Source organism: Ovis canadensis, chromosome 2 (genome assembly GCF_042477335.2).
Source record: "Ovis canadensis isolate MfBH-ARS-UI-01 breed Bighorn chromosome 2, ARS-UI_OviCan_v2, whole genome shotgun sequence".
Taxonomy (NCBI): Eukaryota; Metazoa; Chordata; class Mammalia; order Artiodactyla; family Bovidae; genus Ovis; species Ovis canadensis.
Window position 1 is genome coordinate 40,281,777 of NC_091246.1, and position 23,344 is coordinate 40,305,120.

Here is a 23,344-nt window from a genome sequence, read left to right on the forward strand (position 1 = left end):
CCTTCGAGCTCAAAAGGTCTGTAGTTCTGTGTGGCTGTTTACGTATCTGCTGATAATATTTGATCCTCTGAATCACCCTACTTTTTCTTCTGAAAAGAGGACTGATGAGGGTACCGTGAACACATCATCAAATCAATTCAACAATCAAGAAGGAATAAATAATCAACAAGAGATATTGCACTGTATTCTTCAGGATAAAATCAGGTTGCAGATGGGGGGCCACCAAACCATTCCAATGAGATCTCGAAGCAAAGCAGTTCAATCCAGGCTTCTAAGTCCCTTATATCCAGTGATCTGAGCTCCGAGGTAATAGAAGAAACTGTGCAAAAGTCAGAGCCTTGGGAGTCTGTGGTAGGAAGAGGTGACTGCCGTGCAGAGAGGACCGTTAGTCGGGAGTGTGGGGAACTCCTGGGAAGGTGGAGGGGGGCAGTTTAGGTGGGTTGGGGTGGGGGTGCGGGAAACAGAGGCGTTCAGGGCTCACGGTTGAGTCCACGTTCTTTCAACAATGATAGCCATTCCTACTTGAAAGCAGCCAATCTCCATGAAAAAGATGTTCTTTCCCACAAAAAAAAAAAAAAAAAAAAAACCCCACAGGGAAACCTCAGAAAGATAGATAATTTTGGCTACCAAAGTACTTGATGTTGGTCTCTTCCAATAGGTTATATCACAGGGTGTGTCCATGAGAAAACAATGTCTTAAGTACAGCTTTTCAGAAGCAAAGCAGGAAATTCCTCTAAGGAGTAGGTTTGTGAGGATTTTCCCACCACCAGCACCAACGAAGAACTTATCCAGGCTCCTGGAGACCCTGGCGGTCCTGTGCTGGAGGCTGAAATGTAATAGCGGTGAGGGAGAAACACAGGAAGTGGCCAACTATGGAATTCCACATGGGTTGGAGGAGAAATGGCAGGGCCTCAGGCATGGATCAAAAAGAGGCTTTTGAAAAGACGAAACCAGTGTTCAGCTGGTGAACCTCAGTTCCAGATCAGGAAAGGAGGCCAGTAGGGACCCCGGGCAATGAGGACCCTGCTTCTCCAAGGCCAATTCCCAGGCATCCGTGGTCCAGGTGCTCAGAGCTCCAGAGAGAGGATAAGATCCTTACTGGGATCCAGGCTCAAAAGAAAGGATGCCGGATTTCCGTACTTTTGGAGGTGGAGGGGGTGGGACTATGGCTTCTCTTCGGACAGGCAGTGGGGGTGCAATCTGTTGGGGTGGATACACAAAAGGAGACATGAGTCTTCCCTTTCTTTCCAATTTTGCCTTCTCCACATTTCCAACATTCAGTGTTAGCTTAAAAGTGACCTGAGTTTATCTACACAGCCTTTGCAAGGCAAAATTTTAGAGACCTGACTAATTTAATCTCCCCCTTTTCCCTTTTGTGTGTGTGTTGCTCAGTCGTGTGCAACTCTGTGACCCAATGGACTGTAGCCTGCCAGGTTCCTCTGCCCATGGAATTCTCCAGCCAAGAATAGTGGTATGGGGTGCCATTCCCTTCTCTAGGGGGTCTTCCTGACCCAGGAATCGAACCCAGGTCTTCTGCATTGCAAGCAGATTCTTTACCATCTTAGCGACCAAGGAAGCCTCCCCAAAATAGCATTACTATATGTTCAGCCATGTACAATGCTTTCCAGCCCCATGGACTGTAGCCCACCAGGATCCTCTGTCCATGGGATTCTCCAGGCAAGAGAACTAGAGTGAGGTGCTATTTCCTACTCCAGGGGATCTTTCCGACCCAGCAACCAAACTGGCATCTCTTGTGTCTCCTGCATTGCCAGGCATATTTTTTACCACTAGCGCCACCTGGGAAGCCCATATATATAGTAAGGGCTCAGTAAATATGTATTGAATGAATAAAGGAAACCACTGGAGGCCCTTCCAGAATGACTATCCCTCATTCACTCAGGTATGAGTCAGAACTCCTGGCTTATTTCCCTCCCCTGGATCCAGGGTGAGGGCCCTTCAATCCAATGAAAGGTCAGACAGCATCTTCTTCCTTCCCATTGAAAACTCTCTCTTTCATCGTTTCAGGAATGAATCAAAAACTGATCAGAGTGGCAAATCAATGGGACAACCTGCCTATCAAAAACCTGGGGAAATCCAAGGTTACATTCCCATGAGTGTGGGTGCTCGCCGGCCCCAGTGTCCACTGCCACCTTCCTACCTCTGTGGAGTTCCTCTGGCTGCTCTCATAGGGCTTGCTTTTGGGGGGAGGGGGTGGTGGGGCATTAGCCGTAGTCGGTCCCTCTGTCTGCAATGATGGGGAGCCTGGAAATGACACAAAGTAGATGAAGGCAGAGAGATGAACTCACCGAGGAATCTCATGGCACTTCCGCTGGACACTGCCACCCTAAACCACCTGGTCAATCAAATCGCTAAGGTCACATTCTACGGTTTTTGTGGACAGAATGAAGACCTCTTACCCGCTGGGACACATGTAGCACCCTTCCTTCACCAGAAGGCGTCATGAGAAATTCTTACGTAAAAATTTCATGTTTTGTTAAACGGTGTCACTATTACACTGAAGATGAGAATATTTTCTAGAACTTAGGGTACTACTCTGTTCTCTGATATATCCCAAGTTCTTAGAAAAAAACATCTATCACAAACTAGGTAGTTAATAAATACTGGTTATATTGGACTATTACAATTTTATCATTTAAAGCAGCAGTCCCCAACCTTTTTGGCACTAGGGACTGGTTTCATGGCAGACAACTTTTCCACGGACCGTGGTGGCGGTGGCGGTGGTGGTGTGGGGAAGGGTTCAGGATGATTCAAGCACATTACATTTATTATGCACTTTATGTCTATTATTATTCCATCAGCTCCATCTCAGATCATCAGGCATGAGATCCTGGAACTTACATACCCTTGATTTAAAGAGTGCAATATCTACTTCCTCCAGGAAACTGTGCCTGATTAACTCAGACGTTGGCTGACTACAGTCTCCTGTTTGGGGTGATGATCTATTCTTCCACTGCTCCTTTGTGTTAAGTGTCCTTGTACTTCATCTCAGGACTTGTGTACTGCTGACTCCCCAAACCTGAGTGTAATTTGTCTATTTCTTATCCTTTCGGACCCTTCTCCACATAAAGCACGTGGCGACTTGGCCAACCGTTCCTAAATTACCTCCTATCTAGTCCTAGTCCAGTCGATCTCATTTACACCAACAGCATTGGAAAACGGGCAGTGAAACCCTGTGGTGCTCCCGGTACTGCTGCTAAGTCATGTCCGACTCTTTATGATCACAGAAGCTGTAGTCCGCCAGGATTCTCCATTCATGGGATTTTCCAGGCTAGAATGGGTGGAGTGGGTTGCCATTTCTTACTCCAGGGATTAAACTGGAGTTCCTACCTGGATTCCTACTCCCCACCCAGGGATTGAACCTGTGTCTCCTATACTGGCAGGCGGATTCTTTACCATTGGGCCACTAGGAAAGCCCCACGGCTCCCTGTACAGAAAAGTTCAATGAGTCTTAGCAACCTAAGGACTCTGGCCAAACACTAATCTAACTGAATGACACCCGTGACCACCAAACTGAACCAACTTGACTATCATCTCAGACCCCTTGTGGCTATTTTGATTAAAAATGGCCCAGATTCATAAACATACTCCATCACCTAGTGAAATGACTATAAGGGGTCTCTACAGGTCAACTTACTCAGGGCCCTGGTCGCTTTAGGAGTGAGTTGGGGTGGGCTCAGGGGTGTTGACTGTGGAGGTGAAGCGCCAGGAACTGGTGTCAGCCGATTGTCCGACAGCTGGAGACTCTTGGGTCTCTGTGATTTCTTGGCTGGGCTCTAGTGGGGGGTGGGGGAAACAAAGAACACATTGTCACAGTGAGGAGGGTCGAACTCATCAATACTCCTTAAACAACCCTGTCTGCAGAGCAGAATCTTGTTAAGCGGCAAAATTCCAGGAGCCCTCTGTACGTTTACCGCACTAGAACGTGGAGGGTATGAGGGTGAAGACACAAATAGGGAATCCCTGGTCCACAGACTATCTTCTGACTAGCCAATGGGCTGCGTCATTTAGTTTGGAGATGAGCCACCCTGATTCTCAGGGATATCTGGTCCCACCACATTTAACAACATGATGTGGCTTATGGAAGAAAAAGTACTTTTTTTTTTTTTAAACTAAAAGAAGGGAAATGACAATGTTTGGATGGGCTCATGGAACATGGTGGGGAGAACCACAACCCTAAGCATCAATCCACATATTTTCACTGAGGGTAGATCTTGTGTCGTTATTGATTTAGAAAGTTAGATCTCTGTACCTGGTTTTCTTAGCACCATCTGAGATCTGAGCCCATCCCCAGGCTGCTGTGTCCTGAGACAGCATGACAGGCTTCAGCCTAGTCACTCACAGTTATGATGTCAATGGTGAAAAGCCTGCCTACAGGGGACATGGCGGAAAACTTACAGTCATCTTGTTTTGGGTTTTTTGTTTTTACCATCAGATCAGGTTCTGGCACTTTCTCTGTGGTGGCCTGGGACTTGCTTAGACTCCAGTCTTTAATCTTGAACTTGCTCATCCGAGTCTCGCTCTCCTCCTTGAGGGACAGATCTTCCACTCTGGCCCCTGACGAGGCCCTGCGCTCCAATAGTGGCTCCAGGACGGACCTATCAGGGGTTGGGGAGGAAAGGATTGGGAGGCTGGCATGAGTGGATGCAAACTAGTAAAAGAGGCTGGATAAACAACAAGGTCCTGTTTTACAGCACAGGAAACTCTATTCATTATCCTGTGATAAACCGTAATGGAAAAGACTATGAAAAAGAATATATATGATGTATAACCAAGTCACTTTGCAATACAGTAGAAATTAACACAACATTATAAATCAACTACATGTAAAAAAACAAAGCAAAACAAAAGACTGAACTGTCAGCTACAAACAAGGACAAAGTCAGAAAATACTGATCACCTGATAGTGAAAACTGATGCCCCAAAAACCAGAGGATACGACTTTTCAACAGCACTTTAACCTGTGGCTTCCTTCTCAGGTTCTAAATCCAACTTCCAACTGCCAAATGAACATCTCAAGGTCTAAGTACAGAAATGAGGCCATCCAAGCACGTCAAGAAAATACTAGTGAATATTTATCTTATGCTAGGAAGAAGAGCCCTACAGCCTGCATTCAAATCTTACCTACATTTACTTGCTGGGTGACCTTGGGCAGATAATTTTTTCATACCTCAGTTTCCTTATCTGTAAAAATGGGGATAATAATAATATCTATCTCATAAGGTTATTAGGGCTTCCCTGGTGGCTTAGACAGTAAAGAATCTGCCTGCAGAGTGGGAGACACAGGTTTGACCCCTGCGTTGGGAAGATCCCCTAGAGAAGGCAATGGCTAACCCACTCCAGTATTCCTGCCTAGAGAATGCCATGGACAGAGAAGCCTGGTGGGCTACAGTCCATGGGGTCTCAAAGGGTCAGACACAACTGAGCAACTAATACTTCTTTCATTTTCAAAGGGTTATTACAAAATAGTTACAACAGTACCTAGCAAATAGGTGCATGCATGCTCAGAATGTCCAACTCCTGGTGACCCCATGGACTGTAGCCCACCAGGCTCCTCTGTCCATGGAATTTCCCAGGCAAGAAACTGGAGTGGTTTTGCCATTTCCTTCTCCAGGGGATCTTCCCGACCCAGAGGTCGACTCTGTGTCTTTTTTGTCTTTTTTGATTCTTTACCACTGTGCCACCTGGGAAGCCCCAGCATATAGGAGAACTGCTCAAAAAATTTTTTTTTTAATTACACTGACAAATTTTAAATGCCATAGTAAGAATCATGATTAGATGCTAACATACAGAGGGGAAGAATTTGATGAGAAACAAGAGAGTCTAGAGATATTTTGAAATATTTCTCCCTAAACTGCATATTTATAAAGGGAAAAAATATAAAGTTATAAAGGGGAAAATAGTAAGCATTGTTTTAATTAAAAAAAATTTTTTTTTGGCCACCCTGTGTAGCATGTGAGATCTAGTTCTCTGACCAGGGATCAAACCCACATCCGCTGTATTGGAGGCACAGAGTCTTAACCTCTGGACTGACAGGGAAGTTCAATGATGTCTTCTTATTCATTGGGCAAATGCGGGCAAGAGCAATAACCCACCTTGCCTGGGGTCACAGCAAGAAGAGGACCCCAGTCATCTGCTCTGTTTACTGCCCTAATGGATAGCAATTAGGGGGTCTCTGGTTCTCAACAGCTACTTGAAAAAAAAATTTTTTTTAATGGGCCAGAGTTCAATTAAGAAAAGAGTCTTAGTGAAGAGAACAGAACTTCTACATGACTCTTTGTGACCCCATGGACTGTAGCCCTCCAGGTTCCTCTTTCCATGGGGATTCTCCAGGCAAGAATACTGGAATGGATTTTCATGCCCTTCTCCAGGAGATATTCCCAACCCAGGGATTGAACCCAGGTCTCCCACACTGCATACAGATTCTTTACCATCTGAGCCACCAGGAAAGCCCTTCCACAAAGTAAGTATTATCTCTTTAACAGCATGACGGAAACCATAAAAGAGAAAAGCAAACCAGGTATTGTTTAATCTTTAGGAATTTACAAGATTAAAAATAATCAATACCTAATGTAAGTGAATATATTATGAAAAATGATATAGCCACTCATATATTTCATATGGCATTGCATATTAGTGTTTGTGATAATACAGTAAGAATTAGAATCTAAAAAAGACTGAATTCATGTATATGTAAAATTGAATCACTTTGTTGTCCACCTGAAACTAATACAGCATTGTAAATTAACTATTCTCCAATAAAAATTAAAAAAAAAAAAAACCTCTCCTGAATAGGTCATACATGCTTTTGGAAGTGCATCCTATACTCCATGTTAACCAAAAGGCTTAGAAATGATATGAGAATATATCTTAAGTGAGCTTAAAGCTAAATATACACAAATACATGCTACTAATAATATAAATGCATTTTATATTGATACAACCTAAATGCTTTTATATTAAATTTATAATGAACTTTTATGATTATCTGTTTAGAGTGACACAGCTAAAACGTCCCATTATAGGGAGAAGAACTCATTATGGCACATTCATATGCTACAGTGATAAACAGCCATCAAAAATGATGAAAAAAAATTATATAGCAGCATGAATAGTGCTTATAATAAAAAGACAAAGAGGAAAAAGCAAATTACCAAACTCTATCCATGTGCTAATCTGCACCTATGTAAAGATAACTATGTCAATGTAAAAGGATGGATAAATAATTTAAGAAATAAAAAACATTTAATTTCCAGGTAGAAGACCATTTGAACAGGTTATTTTTGTGGTATGGCTATTATAGCATGAAATTAAAAGATTATAAATTAAGTTTTAAGTCAAAAGATTTAACTTAGAGTCAACATTAAAATTCACAGTGATGTTAAGTATTCATCATTTATATAAAATTAAGCAGTAGGTCACAAAATGGTACGTGCAATGCTTTTCTATTTGAACACAATTATAAATTCATGCCTTTAAAATATTTTAAGTTTGATCATATGGAAAGGCACTCCATGTTTCTGGTAAGGAAGGTTGAATATCAAAAAGCCATAAACTCAATCGATAAATTTAACATATCCCAATAAAAATAATAACAGGATTCTAGACAAGTTAATCCAAAAACAAGCACTGAGTAAAACTAGCCAGGCAAATTCTGAAAAAAGCTATTAGACACTTAAAACCCTTTAAGATCTACAGTAAGTAAGACTGAATTAGCAGAAGTGCATGAACCATATAGGTAGGTCTAAGAAATGGTGGGAAAGTCCATGAATAAACTAAAGAACATACTAGAATTTGATTTTTTTTTTCAAATAAGGAGGACATTTCAAATCAGTAGAGAAAAGATGGTTTGCTCACTTAACTTTATAGGCGAGCCAAGCATGGAAAAAAATTGGCTCTCTACTTCATACCTTATAGTAGAGTAAGTTTAAAGGAATCATAGATTTTATTATAAATAGTGAAACTGTAAAATTAGTTTTTCATAGTCTTACAGTAAGGAAGGACTCTAACCATGATATAAAATCCAGAAGTCATAACATTAAGTATTAATGTATTTGACTGCATTTAAACAAAAATCAGTGCAAGTAAATAAAAATTTAGAAGCAAAGTCAAAAGACAAAGGAAAAATTGGGGGAATATTTCATCTCAATACAAAGGGCCAGAATCCAACAGAAAAATGTTCATGTGTGACCATAGTTCACAGAAAATAAAATATATACAAGCTACTAAACAAATGAAAAAATGCTCAACTTCATACAAGAAAAAGACAACCACAAGTGCAACCAAACAAAATCCCGATGCCAAGAAAACATTTTCCACCTATCAGACTGGCAAAAATTAAAAGGCCTGATGATACACAATTTGGTGGCAAAGTGTGAGTGGCCAGACACCCTTGCATATTGCTGGTGGGACTATAAATGGTTATAATCTCTGTGAAAGTCATTTTAGGAACAGTTTTGAGAACTTCAGCTAAATATGTTTAACAGACTAATTTCACTTCTTGACTTTTTTCTTATATTGATATAATTAAATATTTACAAAGTAAATTTTTTCCATTCTTTTTTAAAATTAATTTTTATTGGATATAGTTGCTTTACAATGTTAAGTTTCTGCTGTACAGCAAAGTGAATCAGCTAAAGGTGTACATATATCCCCCTTTTCGGATTTCCTTCCCGACTAGCTGACCATGGAGCACTGAGTAGAGTTCCCCGTGCTATTCGGTAGATTCTCATTAGCTATCTGTTTTATACGGAGCATCAATAACGTGTATATGTCAATCCCAGTCTCCCAGTTCATCCCACCCCCAAAGTAAAATATAGTGAAGATGATTCATTGCTGTCACTACTGTGGTAGTGAAAGGCTTAAATCAATCAAATGTCCATCAGGAAACAATGATGGAATGTATAGGTGTATCATGAGATATCTAACCTCAAAGAGAAGAGGAGGCTCTCTTTGTTCTGAAATGGAATGACTTCCAGATCTAGTAAGTGAAAAAAGCAAGGCAAAGAGAGTATTATATACCACCATTTATAAATCAAAAACATGTGGGAAAGGATATATATTTAGGAACTGCTTCTGTACAGATAAAAAGCTGCTGGAAAGGCACCAAGAACAGAACCTGGGACACTTCCCTGGTGGTCCAGCGCTTGGGACTCCAAGCTTCCAACACAGGGGACATGAGTTCAATCCCTGGTCGGGGAACTAAAGAGCCACAGGTCCAGCGGCGCAGCCAAAAAAAAACAGAACAAAACCTGAAGACAGTATCACTGGCCTCTGCAGAGTGGTACTAATAAGCTGGGAGTCTGGGACTGATGGGAGATTTTTTTCATGATATACCCTTTCATACCTTTCAAATTTCATATAGTTCCTATTCATGAAATACATTTTAAAGTTATTTTTAAAAATTGAAATGATGAAGGATTTCTCCAGTGGCCTACTGGTCAGGATTCCCAGCTTTCACAGTCATGGCCTAGGTTCAATCCCTGGGCAGGGAGCTGAGATCCCATATGCCACCTGGTCCAGCCAAAAAAAAATTTAATTGAAATAATGAAAAACAAAAGGCAAGCAATAACTAGAAATTATTGTGAGACAAACTAGGATATGACTGGGTGGGTGATAGGGTGTGACAGGACTATGGGTGATTTTTTTTTCTATTTTTCATAACTGTTGTTACTATCATGTAAATAATGATATTTCTCACGAGGAAGATGAGACAGATCCCAAAACTAATAACCCAGGTACTGTGAGTTATTTTCCTATGCAGATGACACATCCACATTGACCAAGTTTCATTTGGGTGACCAAAGGCAAACATTAGGAAAGATTTACCCATCCTTCTTGGCAATTAGAGATCAAAGCCTTACCCATCAGATCCTGGTCTGGAAGGAGCGTTATCAGATGAGTTAGAAGAGGTGGAGATCACAGAGGAAGCCACTGAGGTGATGGACAATCTCCGCAGTGTGGATGACATGATGTAGGGGACCATCATAGATCCTGTGCGGCTTTGCTTCCGGTCGGTCAAGTTGGGCGGCTGAAGGAGACACGACCCCTCATGGTTAGCTGGCCTGGAATTAAGCCCCTAGCAACTGGTGCAGTTCCCACTGGTTAATGGCCAGTCCCATCTGTGTCAGTGCTGGGACCCCATCCTGATAGGTTGGTGCTTGCGCTTCATTGGCTGTTAAATACTACAAATACTTATATTCTTTTTCTGTAGTTGGAAAGAGTTTATTGACATACTATTTTGCTTATTATAATATGATATAATGAGATATTTTGTAATTGTGTATCACAACATCCTGATATTTTAAAGTTTAAGTTGTGAGTTCATTTTCTGTATATTTAACAACTCTACATTTATTTTGTTAAAGTATAGTTGATTTACAATGTTGTTAAGCTTCTGATGTACAGCAAAGTGATTCAGAGATATATATATATATATATATATATATAAATTCATTGGAAGGACTGACGCTGAAGCTAAAGCTCCAATACTTTGGCCGCCTGATGCGAAGAACTGACTCAGTGGAAAAGACCCTAATGCGGGGAAAGACTGAAGGCAGGAGGAGAAGGGGACGACAGAGAATGAGATGGCTGGATGGCATCACCGACTTGATAGACACGAGTTTGAGCAGGCTCCGGGAGTTGGTGATGGACAGGGAGGCCTGGCGTGCTGCAGTCCATGGGATCACAAAGAGTCAGACACAACTTTTCCATTATGGCTTATCACAGGATATTGAGTATAGCTTCTTGTGCTATACAGTAGGTCCTGGTTGTTTATCCATTCTATATATAATAATTTGCATGCATCTGCTAACCCCAAACTCCCAATCCATTCCTCCCTCACTCCCCCTGTGTAGTCCTCCTCCGCTACCTTAAATTCTTAGTTATAGAGACAACTTAGGTAAAACCTGCCTTGTTTCTAAGACTAGAGAAAAATTCACCCTAATCTTCTGCCAGTCCCATGAGAAAGGAAAAACCAAGATGTTCATTATCCATCAACAGGACAGCAAAACCCTTTGTCTGCTTCTTCAACTTAGCTTCTGAAAGAGGGCACTTACAAAAACAAGTACTGGAATAACAGAAGAGTTTCAGATTGAAACTATAAACCTAAAGCTTATCCTGGTGAATCTTAGGAAGTAAAGGAGCATGGATCTTCTGTCATAAAACATGTCTCTGGTAGGACTGATTATCCCCATAGACCACCATATCAAATCCAAATCATAATACTGACCTAGGTCAAATAAAAACTGAATTCACTGAGTGAAAGCCAAGTCTTTGCCATCTAGGAGTTTGTGTAAAAGAAAAATGTTCCTAAAAGAAAACTGGCAGCAGGTTAGGAGGTAAATTTATAGGAAGGCCTGACTAAACACTTGGATGACTATGAGAGAGGATCAAGACACTTGGGAGAAAAAGGAAATGGAGATGGAGGCATGGGAACTGGGGAGCAGCAACACATGAAAAGAAATTCAAAGCTATGATTTGAGGAAAGAGAATTTTTAAAAATCTGGAGTTTAAGAATACAACTTTTGAAGATAGTTAGTTAGTTCAGTAACTCAGCCGTGTCTGACTCTTTGTGACCCCATGAATCGCAGCACGCCAGGCCTCCCTGTCCATCACCAACTCCTGAAGTTCACACAAACTCACGTCCATTGAGTTGGTGATGCCATCCAACCATCTCATCCTCTGTCGTCCCCTTCTCCTCCTGCCCCCAATCCCTTCCAGCATCAGGGTCTTTTCCAATGAGTCAACTCTTCTCATGAGGTGGCCAAAGTATTGGAGTTTCAACTTTAGCATCAGTCCTTCCAATGAACACCCAAGATGGATCACCTTTAGGATGGACTGGTTGGATCTCAGTATATATTTATGTTAAAAAGGACAGCGAAATGAAGATGGAACCAAGCATACCATCAACTATAGGAGAGAAAAGGTTGGCCCATGTACCCCTCCACCTAATTTCTTGGAAGGAAAAAAAGAAAATTGTAGCTGTGAGAAATGTTAGGTTTAGTCACTAAGTTGTGTCCGACTTTTGCGACCCTGTGGACTGTAGCCCGCCAGCCTCCTCTGTTTATGGGATTTCCCAAGGAAGAATACTGGAATGGGTTATTTCCTTCTCCAGGGGATTTTTCCAACCCAGGGATAGAACTCAGGCCTTCTGCACTGCAGGTGGATTCTTAACTGACTGAGCCACCAGCCAGAGTGAGAAATGTTACAACTGTCTTTAAAGAAATAATGAAATCAGCTACATGCATTGTCACAGGTAACTCACAATTCTTTCTCCTCTTCAAAGGTGCAAAGGGTGTGAACGTTTTACCAAAACAAAAAATAAAATTAAAAAAAGATTAGGAAAATTTATAAGAGTTGGGCTAGATAGGACACAAATAATAAGTACAGTCTCAGATTAGGAAATTTCAACTTCTAGTAGTGTGGTTTCCACAGTGTGGTCCTTAGTCCTACAGCACTACCTGGCGCATGCTAGAAATGCCAGTTCTTGGGCCTCACCCCAGACCAAGTGCATGAAAATCCCAGGGAACGTGGCCCAGCAATCTGTGTCTTCATGAGCCTTCCAGGTTGTTCTGATGGTCATTCAAGTTTGAGAACCACTCTCCAATACAACAGTTGAAGGTCATCAAGAGCAAACCATGCCTTTTCTGACCCAGCCCTCCCTCTCCCACCCCGTCCTTTCAAGCCATTCCTAATCTACTTTGACTATTTTGGCATCTGAGAAAAGGACCAGTATCACAAACAGTAGAAGAGACTAGAAAAAGGTCAGGAATAAGAAAAGCTCATAGGCTGTTGAGACAAAGCCTACCAGTGTTATGACCCCATAGCGCTTTTCCACTTTCTCCTTGAGTTCCCGGAAGCAGGAAGACAACCGGTCATGCAGTGGCTTCAGTTGCTCTGTCAGCTTCTCCCCATGGATGCGGATCCCCTCTGTCAGCAGAGGCATCTGGGGAAAAACGCATGAGAGGAATGGGATGAGGTTTAAGAAGAGAGATGATTCAGACTTCAAGGCTGGGAGTGGACGGACGGTGAGGGTAGACAGGTCAACTGATGGATATAGAACAGATCAAATGAAAACGCTGTTTCTTAGCACAGGGCTTGGGAACCAGATGCCCTTGGGTTAAAGACGCAGAGGCATTCACACACCTAGGACGTAAGTAACCAGGGGACCAAGCAAGGCAAACCCACATGAGCCTGGGGACCTTTCTAGGTTGGGGCAACTGATAGGTGTCACCTTGGACTGAAATGTATGATTGCATTTCCTCCCACTGTTTCCAGAGGTAATGAGAGACAGACACTGAGACCGACAATTCTCAGATGGAAACACCTGCCAGTGAATCAACTGGGGGAGTTTAATCTCCCTGTTAAGACCACTCTCAACACTGCAGTCTAATGAAATGCTCTTCCTGTGTCACTTGGCCAAATAAATAAGATAGGTTGTGATTCTAAGAGTTTAAATAAAAAAGGAACCCTAAATGGGGACTTGTAGATGGATGCCCCAGAGCAAGGGGTCTGCAACCTCTGGTCTAATGGCTGAAAGCCTGAGGTGGAGCTGAGGTGCTGATAAAAGGAGGAAAGCGCACAATGAGCGCAACGAGCTTGAGTTATTCCAAAACTATCACTCCCAACCCCGATCCGAGGAGAAGCTGCTGTCACAGAACTGGTCCCTGGTGCCAAAAAGGCTGGGGACCGCTGCCCTAGAGAGTAAGTATCATGCAAGGGAGCCACCCAAGGAGCATGGAGTGCTGTCCGCCACACCTTCCCTGGACGTACCTGCAATGCTATTAGTCGCTTTAGCAGCTCAATCTTCTCCAGGTCTTCAGGATGCTCCTGCAAGTACTTATCTGTAAAAAATGCCTAAAAGGAGAGCATTGGCAAGTATTGATTAGAATGCACTCCTAGCTGTATATGTGACTCTGAAAGGAAGGGGAAGGAAATGGAAAGAGGGAAACACATCCTCTGTTCCCTCTGGTGAACCAGGAATGATTAAGTAAGCATAGATTCCATTCCTGGGATAGCCCTTAAACCACCAGAGTGGACAATTCAAAAAGGAATGGGGTATTCTGTAGTCTTTCTAGAATCATGCAATTCCTAGCAAGAGTACATTCTTAACCATAGTTACATATACACATCAAATCAACAGCACCAGCAGAGAATGTCATTCATTAAAATAAGTCCCCCAAAGAACTAAGAAAAGACCAAGCGACAATATCAAAAAGTTGTTCATGAGACTACATGCCTAGATTTATAAAAGAGCGAACAATTAACAGGCTGAAGATGTGGCTGAGGGTTTTCCTGCCTTGCAGACTGTATCACAATTCCTGAAGACTTTTACACATCAATCTGAAAGGCTATTTTTAAGGACAACATGAGAAATACTATAGATGTGGAATGGTTTTGAAAATATTAAATGCAGGTTGCATTTACTATGGTATGTCAAGACTACGTCACCCATGACATCATCAATAAACACTGATGTAAAGGCCCTATGATAAGGAAATAAACCCAAACTCAATCTACAAACGTAAGTGTTACATGTAAGATCATGTTAAAGACAGAATTCAACAGGGGAGAAAAATCAAAGTCTGTGGTGAACATTTATGCTCCAACAGAGTTCCAAACTGGAGTTATCTATTTCCTCCCTATACCATAACCATCATTTCTAAGAATGCTTTTAGAGACCTTCCAATTTCCCCCTTACTCTTCTCCTCCACTCCTTAGAAAGACCACCCCATTACATGAGATCCAAGAGGTCCGAAAACTATAGGATACAGTTATAAAAGAGGTCAGCCCGTTTTCTGTGGAAAAGAGAGTAAGTGCAAACTTTTTCCTTGACTGGTTGAACTGTGTCCCCACCCCCAAGGCACAGGTTGAAGTCCTAAGCCTGGGACCTCAGAATGTGACCTCATATGGTCACAGACTAACTGCAGAGGTAGTTAGTCAAGATGAGGTCATGTTAGAGTAGGAGGAACCCTTAGACACTGGTGTCTAACTGGTTTTCTTACAAGGAGGGGACATGAGAAGACAGATACGTATACACAGACAGAACACCACGTGAAGGGACAAGGAGAAGACAGTAAGCTACAAGGCAAGGGATGCCAAAGGTTGCCTGCAGGACTTCCCTGGCGGTCTTGTGGTTAACAATCTGCCTGCCAGTGCAGGGGACAGGGGTTCACTCCCTGGTTGGTGAAGAGTCCACGTGCTACGAGGCAGCTAAGCTTATGCATCACAACTACTGAGCCCCCGCTCCAGAACACAGGAGCTGCAACTACTGACCTTACTAGCGCTACAACTATGGAAGCCCATGAGCCCTGGAGTCCACTCACCTCAACAAGAGAAGCTGCCACAATGAGAAGCGCATGCACCACGGCTAGAGAGCAGCCTCTGCTCTCCACAACCAGAGAAAAAGCCCTCGAAGCAACAAAGACTCAAGACAGCCAAAAATAAATAACATTGTTTTAATAAAGCAAAGGAAGCCAGTAGCCCACAGAAGCCAGGAGAGACGCAGGGAGCAGACTCGTCTTCACATGCCTCAGAGGCAACTGATGCTACAGACACCTTGCTTTCAGACTGCGAGGCAATCAATCCCTATTGTTTTAAGCCATCTGTTGGCGGTATTTTGTTATGGCAGCCCTAGGAAATGGATACGACAGAGAATATAAATGTATGGAATCCAAGAATCACAAAAAGGAAGCGGGACATTTACGGAGCAGCTTGTTATAGCAGACTCATATTTAGAGGGATTATTGATCTAATGAAGTATTTAACTATTTGCTTAAATCTTCAGCCACCTTTCAAAATATATGTACTTGGGACTTCCCTGGTGGTCCAGTGGCTAAGACTCTGTGCTTCCAATAGAAGGAGCCCCATCTCCATCATTGGTCAGGGAACTGCAAGCTGCAACTAAAAAGATCCTGCATGCCACAGCTAAGACCAGACAAAGGCAAATAAATAAATAATTTAAAAAAATGTGTAGTTCGGGGCTTCCTTGATGGCTCAGATCCCACACGCCAGGGAACGACTTAGCCGGTGAGCCACAACTCTCGAGCCTGTGCTCTAGAGCCCATGGGCCCCAGCTACCGAAGCGTGCATGTCCTACAGCCCGTCCTCCATGATAAGAGAAGTCACTGCAATAAGAAGCCCGAGAATCACCAACGAGAGAGTAGCCCCCACTTGCCGCAATTAGAGAAAAGCCTGCACGGCGACAAAGACCCAGAACAGCCAAAAACAAATATTTTAAAAATACAGGTAGTTTATACTTCTAAAAGGTAATTTTTTTTTAACCTATAATACTCCCTAAAATTCCCAAAGCATCAGTTGAGTCACAGATCACCAGAGGAGAGTGCTCTGAAATTAATTTTTCTAGCAGAGTCCTGCCTCACACCACAAAGGGCTGATAAATTACAGTAAATGGCTCCTGGGTTCCAATGACTAAGGCACTGATTAAAGAGCTGCCCTAAAATAGGTCACCTGTATCAAACTGGTAATGATGGATTTCCCAACTGACTGCAATAGCTCAAGGTGATCCATGAATTTACTCTTTTCTTATACTGAGAAATATATAAAGTCATACATATTAATGAAAAGTAAACTAATATTTTTGAAAAGTTCTTGAAATAAATGTTTATATATACTTCCGTTCCCTTTTCATTTTAATTTGAAGGTGGTCATATTGGAATAAACTTCATATAAAATTATATAATAGTCACAACAATGAGGGCTTCCCTGGTGGCTCAGATGGTAAAGAATCTGCCTGCAATGCAGGAAACCCAGGTTCAATCCCTGGGTTGGGAAGGTATCCTGGAGAAGGAAATGGCAACCCACTCCAGTATTCTTGTCTGGACAATTCTCATGGACGGAGAAGCCTGATGGGCCACAGTCCATGGAGTCGCCAAGAGTTGGACGTGACTGGGCGACGAAGCACAGCACAAGGAGGCACAGAAAAATGCTGCTTGATTCCACTTACAGAAGATGCCTGTAACAGTCAAATTCATGGAGTTAGAAAGTACACTGGTAGAGGCCAGGGACCAGAGGATGGCGGGATGAGGAGTTAGTGTTTAATGGGGGGCAGAGTCGCAGTTTGAAAAATGAAAAATTCAGGAGGTGGATGATGGTGAGATGTGAATGTACTTAGTGCCACTGAACTGTACAGTTAAATATGGTTAAAATAGTATGGTTTATATTATTTGACTTTCACAATAAAAAAATAAAATTATATAATAGTCACCAATATTGGCATATATAAATCAGAGTTTAGGATGTTCTGAAAAAAAATGAATACTTGGAAAGACACATTAAAATTTGTGCCAGATAGCTAATAGGAAAAAACATACACTGAAATCATTATAGTATTTTTTAAAAAGTATTGCCTTCTGGGTCCTAATATTAAATTCCATTGAAACATTGGAAATTATTACTGAACCCTCACATGGGCAAACTAGAATTGCTCTCTGGTATTGTGAAAAGAAGAGAGGCAAAAACAAAAGGTGAAAAGGAAAGATAGAAGTATCTGAATGCAGAGTTCCAGAGAATAGCAAGAAGAGATAAGAAAACCTTCTTCAGCGATCAATGCAAAGAAATAGAGGAAAACAACAGAATGGGAAAGACTAGAGATCTCTTCAAGAAAATTAGAGATACCAAGGGAACATTTCATGCAAAGATGGGCTTGATAAAGGACAGAAATGGTATAGACCTAACAGAAGCAGAAGATATTAAGAAAAGGTGGCAAGAATACACAGAAGAACTGTGCAAAAAAGATCTTCATGACCCAGATAATCACGATGGTGTGATCACTCAACTAGAGCTAGACATCCTGGAATGTGAAGTCAAGGGGGCCTTAGAAAGCATCACTATGAACAAAGCTAGTGGAGGTGATGGAATTCCAGTTGAGCTGTTTCAAATCCTAAAAGATGATGCTGTGAAAGTGCTGCACTCAATATGCCAGCAAATTTGGAAAACTCAGCAGTGGCCACAGGACTGGAAAAGGTCAGTTTTCATTCCAATCCCTAAGAAAGGCAATGCCAAAGAATGCTCAAACTACCGCACAATTGCACTCATCTCACATGCTAGTGAAGTAATGCTCAAAATTCTCCAAGCCAGGCTTCAGCAATACATGAACTGTGAACTTCCTCATGTTCAAGCTGGTTTTAGAAAAGGCAGAGGAACCAGAGATCAAATTGCCAACATCCGTTGGATTATGGAAAAAGTAAGAGAGTTCCAGAAAAACATCTATTTCTGCTTTATTGACTATGCCAAAGCCTTTGATTATGTGGATCACAATAAACTGTGGAAAATTCTGAAAGAGATTGGAATACCAGACCACCTGACCTGCCTCTTGAGAAATCTGTATGCAGGCCAGGAGGCAACAGTTAGAACTGGACATGGGACAACAGACTGGTTCCAAATAGGAAAAGGAGTACGTCAAGGCTGTATATTGTCACCCTGCTTATTTAAGTGCTATGCAGAGTACATCAAGAGAAATGCTGGGCTGCAAGAAGCACAAGCTGGAATCAGGATTGCCAGGAGAAATATCAATCACCTCAGATATGCAGATGACACCACCCTTATGGCAGAAAGTGAAGAGGAACTAAAGAGCCTCTTGATGAAAGTGAAAGAGGAGAGTAAAAAAGCTGGCTTCAAGCTCAACATTCAGAAAACGAAGATCATGGCATCCAGTCCCATCACTTCATGGGAAATAGATGGGGAAACAGTGGACACAGTGTCAGACTTTATTTTTGGGGGCTCCAAAATCACTGCAGATGGTGACTGCAGCCATGAAATTAAAAGACGCTTACTCCTTGGAAGAAAAGTTATGACCAACCTAGATAGTATATTCAAAAGCAGAGACATTACTTTGCCGACTAAGGTCCGTCTAGTCAAGGCTATGTTTTTTCCAGTAGTCATGTATGGATGTGAGAGTTGGACTGTGAAGAAGGCTGAGTGCCAAAGAATTGATGCTTTTGAACTGTGGTGCTGGAGAAGACTCTTGAGAGTCCCTTGGACTGCAAGGAGATCCAACCAGTCCATTCTGAAGGAGATCAACCCTGGGATTTCTTTGGAGGGAATGATGCTGAAGCTGAAACTCCAGTACTTTGGCCACTTCATGCAAAGAGTTGACTCATTGGAAAAGACTCTGATGCTGGGAGGGATTGGGGGCAGGAGGAGAAGGGGACGACAGAGGATGAGATAGCTGGATGCCATCACCGACTCGATGGACGTGAGTCTGAGTGAACTCTGGGAGTTGGTGATGGACAGGGAGGCCTGGCATGCTGCGATTCATGGGGTTGCAAAGAGTCAGACACGGCTGAGCGACTGAACTGAACTGATTGTGTCCTTACTAGCTGCTGAGAATAATAAGACTAAAAAAGGCTGAGAGAAGAGAAAGGAAGGGAAGACAGAAGAAAAAAGATCTTTGCAACAACAGACCCAGAGCAGTGGGAAACCCAACTTATCTAGAACATTCAAATCACACGTTTCATCCCAAACAGGCAGAGAGAGACAGGAAGAAAGCTGACACTGATCAAGCCTCTACCACATGGCAGGTGTTGTACGATGTTTCTTATAGACGGACGTCTGCATTCCCCCACATCGCTGTCAGTTATGTACTTTCCTTACATTTTCCAAATATGAAACTGGGGCTCCAGAGAAGCTAAGTATCTTGCCCAAGAACACACAGCGGCCAATGGGAAGCCAGAACTGGGTCCCAGCATGACTGATTCCGAAGCCCCTCATCTTCCCAGGGCACTGGGTACAAATGCAAATACAGGAACCTACAAGCTGCAAACGTTCAAAGATGTGAACGTGCATTCGCGTGTCCAATCTCATGAGCTAGTTCCTGTGTCTGGTGTACAGTCACGTGCGCGCATCCTCTGCAAGTGGTTGTGCTTCTGTGCACTTTAGTGTACAGAGTACAGCAGTACAGGACCTATATTTGAAGCCCAGGATGTCTGGAAGCAAGTGGAAAACAGCTGTAATGTAGCTAGTACTACTATACTTTCCAGGTACTGTACTGTTAAGATTAAAAATGTTTTATTTTTTCTGTTTACATGTGTTATTTCTGTGGAAAGTATTATAAACCTATTATAGTACCATATAGCTGATTGTGTTAGTTGGATACCTCGGCTACCTTTGCTGGATTTAACAAACAAGCTGGATTCACACACACGCTCTTGGAATGGAAGTTGTTCGTATGCAGGGGACTTACTGTTAAGAGAATCAGCCCATTTAACCTCTGCTTGCCCTTCCCGTCTGTCTCCTTTTCTTCCCCCTCACTTTCTGTGCTACTCAACAGGGGTGTTACTTGTTATATTTATATTCAAGAAGTGTTAGTCCCTCAGTCGTATCCAGCTCTTTGCAACCTCATGGACTGTAGCCCACAAGGCTTCTCTGTCCATGGACTCCTCCAGGCGAGAATACTGGAATGGGTTGCCATTCCCTTCTCCAGGGGATTTTCCCAACTCAACAACTGAATCCAGACCTCCTTCATTGCAGGCAGAGTCTTTACTGTCTAAGCCACCAGGGAAAAAGTTTTCAGGAAGACTCCCAAATTATTTAACCACTGAAACCATACCTAACAATTAAAAACCCTCTATTAATTATATATTCTGAATGCATTCAGTTCAGTTCCTCAGTCATGTCTGACTCTTTGCAACCCCATGAATCATAGCACACCAGACCTCCCTGTCCATCACCAACTCCAGACGTTTACTCAAACTCATGTCCATCGAGTTGGTGATACCATCCAGCCATCTCATCCTCTGTCGTCCCCTTCTCCTCCTGCCCCCAATCCCTTGCAGCATCAGGGTCCTTTCCAGTGAGTCAACTCTTTGCATGAGGTGGCCAAAGTATTGGAGTTTCAGCTTTAGCATCAGTTCTTCTAATGAACACCCAGGACTGATTTACTTTAGGATGGACTGGTTGGATCTCCTTGCAGTCCAAGGGACTCTCAAGAGTCTTCTCCAACACCACAGTTCAAAAGCATCAATACTTTGGCGCACACCTTTCTTTATAGTCCAACTCTCACATCCATACAGGACCACTGGAAAAACCATAGCCTTGACTAGATGGACCTTTGTTGGCAAAGTAATGTCTCTGCTTTTGAATATGCTATCTAGGTTGGTCACAACTTTCCTTCTAAGGAGTAAGCGTCTTTTAATTTCATGGCTGCAATCACCATCTGCAGTGATTTTGGAGCCCCCCAAAATAAAGTCTGACACTGTTTCCACTGTTTCCCCATCTATTTCCCATGAAATGATGGGATCAGATGCCATGAGCTTTGTTTTCTGAATGTTGAGCTTTAAGCCAACTTTTTCACTTTCTTCTTTCACTTTCATCAAGAGGCTTTTTAGTTCCTCTTCACTTTCTGCCATAAGGGTGGTGTCATCTGCATATCTGAGGTTATGTGGTTATGAAATCTGAGATTTCTCCCGGAAATCTTGATTCCAGCTTGTGCTTCTTCCAGCCCAGCGTTTCTTATGATGTACTCTGCATATAAGTTAAATAAGCAGGGTGACAATATGCAGCCTTGACGTACTCCTTTTCCTATTTGGAACCAGTCTGTTGTTCCATGTCAAGTTCTAACTGTTACTTCTTGACCTGAATGACTGAATGCATTGCTGCTAAGTCGCTTCAGTCGTGTCAGACTGTGTGTGACCCCATAGACGGCAGTCCACCAGACTCCCCCGTCCCTGGGATTCTCCAGCCAATAACACTGGAGTGGGTTGCCATTTCCTTCTCCAATGCATGAAAGTGAAAAGTGAAAGGGAAGTTGCTCAGTCATGTCCAACTCTTAGCAACCCCATGGACTGTAGCCCACCAGGCTCCTCCATCGATGGCATTTTCCAGGCAATAGTACTGGAGTGGGGTGCCATTGCCTTCACCCAAACTCTATACAGTGGATTCCCACACGGTGAACATTCCATTCATGCATTTCTAGAGTAACAGATAAGACTCTTATTTGAACTAATTTAACTGTAGAGCCAGGGCCAGCATTTGTCCATGCAACTGATTGCACAACATGTCAGGGGAGGGATTCCTAGCATCTAGTTTCAAATAGAGTGTGGCTCTGTGTTTCACATAGATGCTGCTTCCTTTCTGGGGCATCTTCAGGTCTAGAGTCCACTAGGAAGCTTTCTACCTTCCAGAGGAGAGAGGGAGTGGGGGGTAGAATTCATAGGTAGTGAGTCAAACAGAAGTCCACCAGGCTGAAATCTTTGTACCTTCCAGAGGAGAGAGGGAGTGGGGGTTGGAATTCATAGGTAGTGAATCAAGCAGAAGTCCACCAGGCTGATCTTTTGGTGACTCTACCAGACACTGGCCTGACCCTGGCTGGGCGGCTAATGGTCTCTAGAAGGTGTGAGCTCAGGGAGAAGCTTTCCATTTATTTCATTTGCCCATTCCTGAAGTAGAGAGCATGAATAGCTCTCAGAGAAATTGTAAGAAACTAATTTGCCAGCTGCACAATGCCACTGGAGAAGGAGAGAGAGACACACGCAACCTGGTGGCCCTGTGGGGTTCCCAGGATGCAGCCCACCTACCTTCTCATAGTTAGAGAAGCCCCCCATGACAGCCGGGTCCACGATGCCATTGAGCAGCATGGAGAGGGGATGCACAGAGAGGGACCGGTCCCAGGCATGTTGCTGGACACAGTTGCTGATCTTCTCATTGGTGAGCTCCATGGTTTCGATGGCATTCTCCAGAGGGCTGATTTCCTCCTGTGGACAGAGCGCATGGGAGAAGAGAGACACCAAGCTCCATGGTCACTCTGGAAAAAGCCTACGCCTTCCACTCAACAGGAACACAATTCCCACCAAGCTACGGAGGAGTGATGCTTTGCTTGTCAAGATCATGGTTATTAATAAGGAGAGAACACTTACTTGAAATGGTGTTGGTAAGGTGCAAGATAAGCTACTTTGTTTCTCAATACAGTTTAGCACTTTTACATGATTTCATAAATGACAGCTATTTCAATTTATAGATTATAAATCCATTGAACACTCAGAATGTATGGAATCAGAGAGCAAGATGAAAACAAATGGCTAAACAGTAAAAACAAGGAGTAAGTAGAATTTTAATTTGTGATTTACTTAGAAGACACTCATTTTCTTTGCTAAGCTGTTTAAAATCTTCTCAGAAAGTACAAGGATGATTTATAAATTGGAGTTATGGTAATGATTATTTCTTGGGGCAAAGTGTCTACGAAATTTTGAGAAGACAAAATTGGAGCTGTAAGAATGCTTGTTTCTTAGGCAAATCTTTCTTAAGAGACTTCTGAGATGATCAACAACAAAAGGGGAACAATAAATGTGACCCAAGACATTTGGGCACA

The 23,344-nt window shown here is 42.7% G+C and overlaps 1 protein-coding gene across 1 annotated transcript in view; it reads right to left on the minus strand.

Moving 5' to 3' along the window:
* Nucleotides 1-155: 155 nt before the first annotated feature.
* Nucleotides 156-23,344, minus strand: part of DOCK5 (dedicator of cytokinesis 5) — a 274,699-nt gene continuing 251,510 nt past the window's right edge. Inside the window, exons 45-52 of the mRNA XM_069575968.1 lie at nucleotides 22,554-22,730; nucleotides 13,792-13,875; nucleotides 12,827-12,964; nucleotides 9,882-10,048; nucleotides 4,448-4,616; nucleotides 3,656-3,794; nucleotides 2,159-2,262; nucleotides 156-1,200 (exon numbers count right to left, since the gene is read on the minus strand). Of these exons, the coding sequence (XP_069432069.1) occupies nucleotides 1,096-1,200; nucleotides 2,159-2,262; nucleotides 3,656-3,794; nucleotides 4,448-4,616; nucleotides 9,882-10,048; nucleotides 12,827-12,964; nucleotides 13,792-13,875; nucleotides 22,554-22,730 (1,083 nt within the window). The 3' untranslated portion in view covers nucleotides 156-1,095. The remainder of the gene's footprint in view (nucleotides 1,201-2,158; nucleotides 2,263-3,655; nucleotides 3,795-4,447; nucleotides 4,617-9,881; nucleotides 10,049-12,826; nucleotides 12,965-13,791; nucleotides 13,876-22,553; nucleotides 22,731-23,344) is intronic.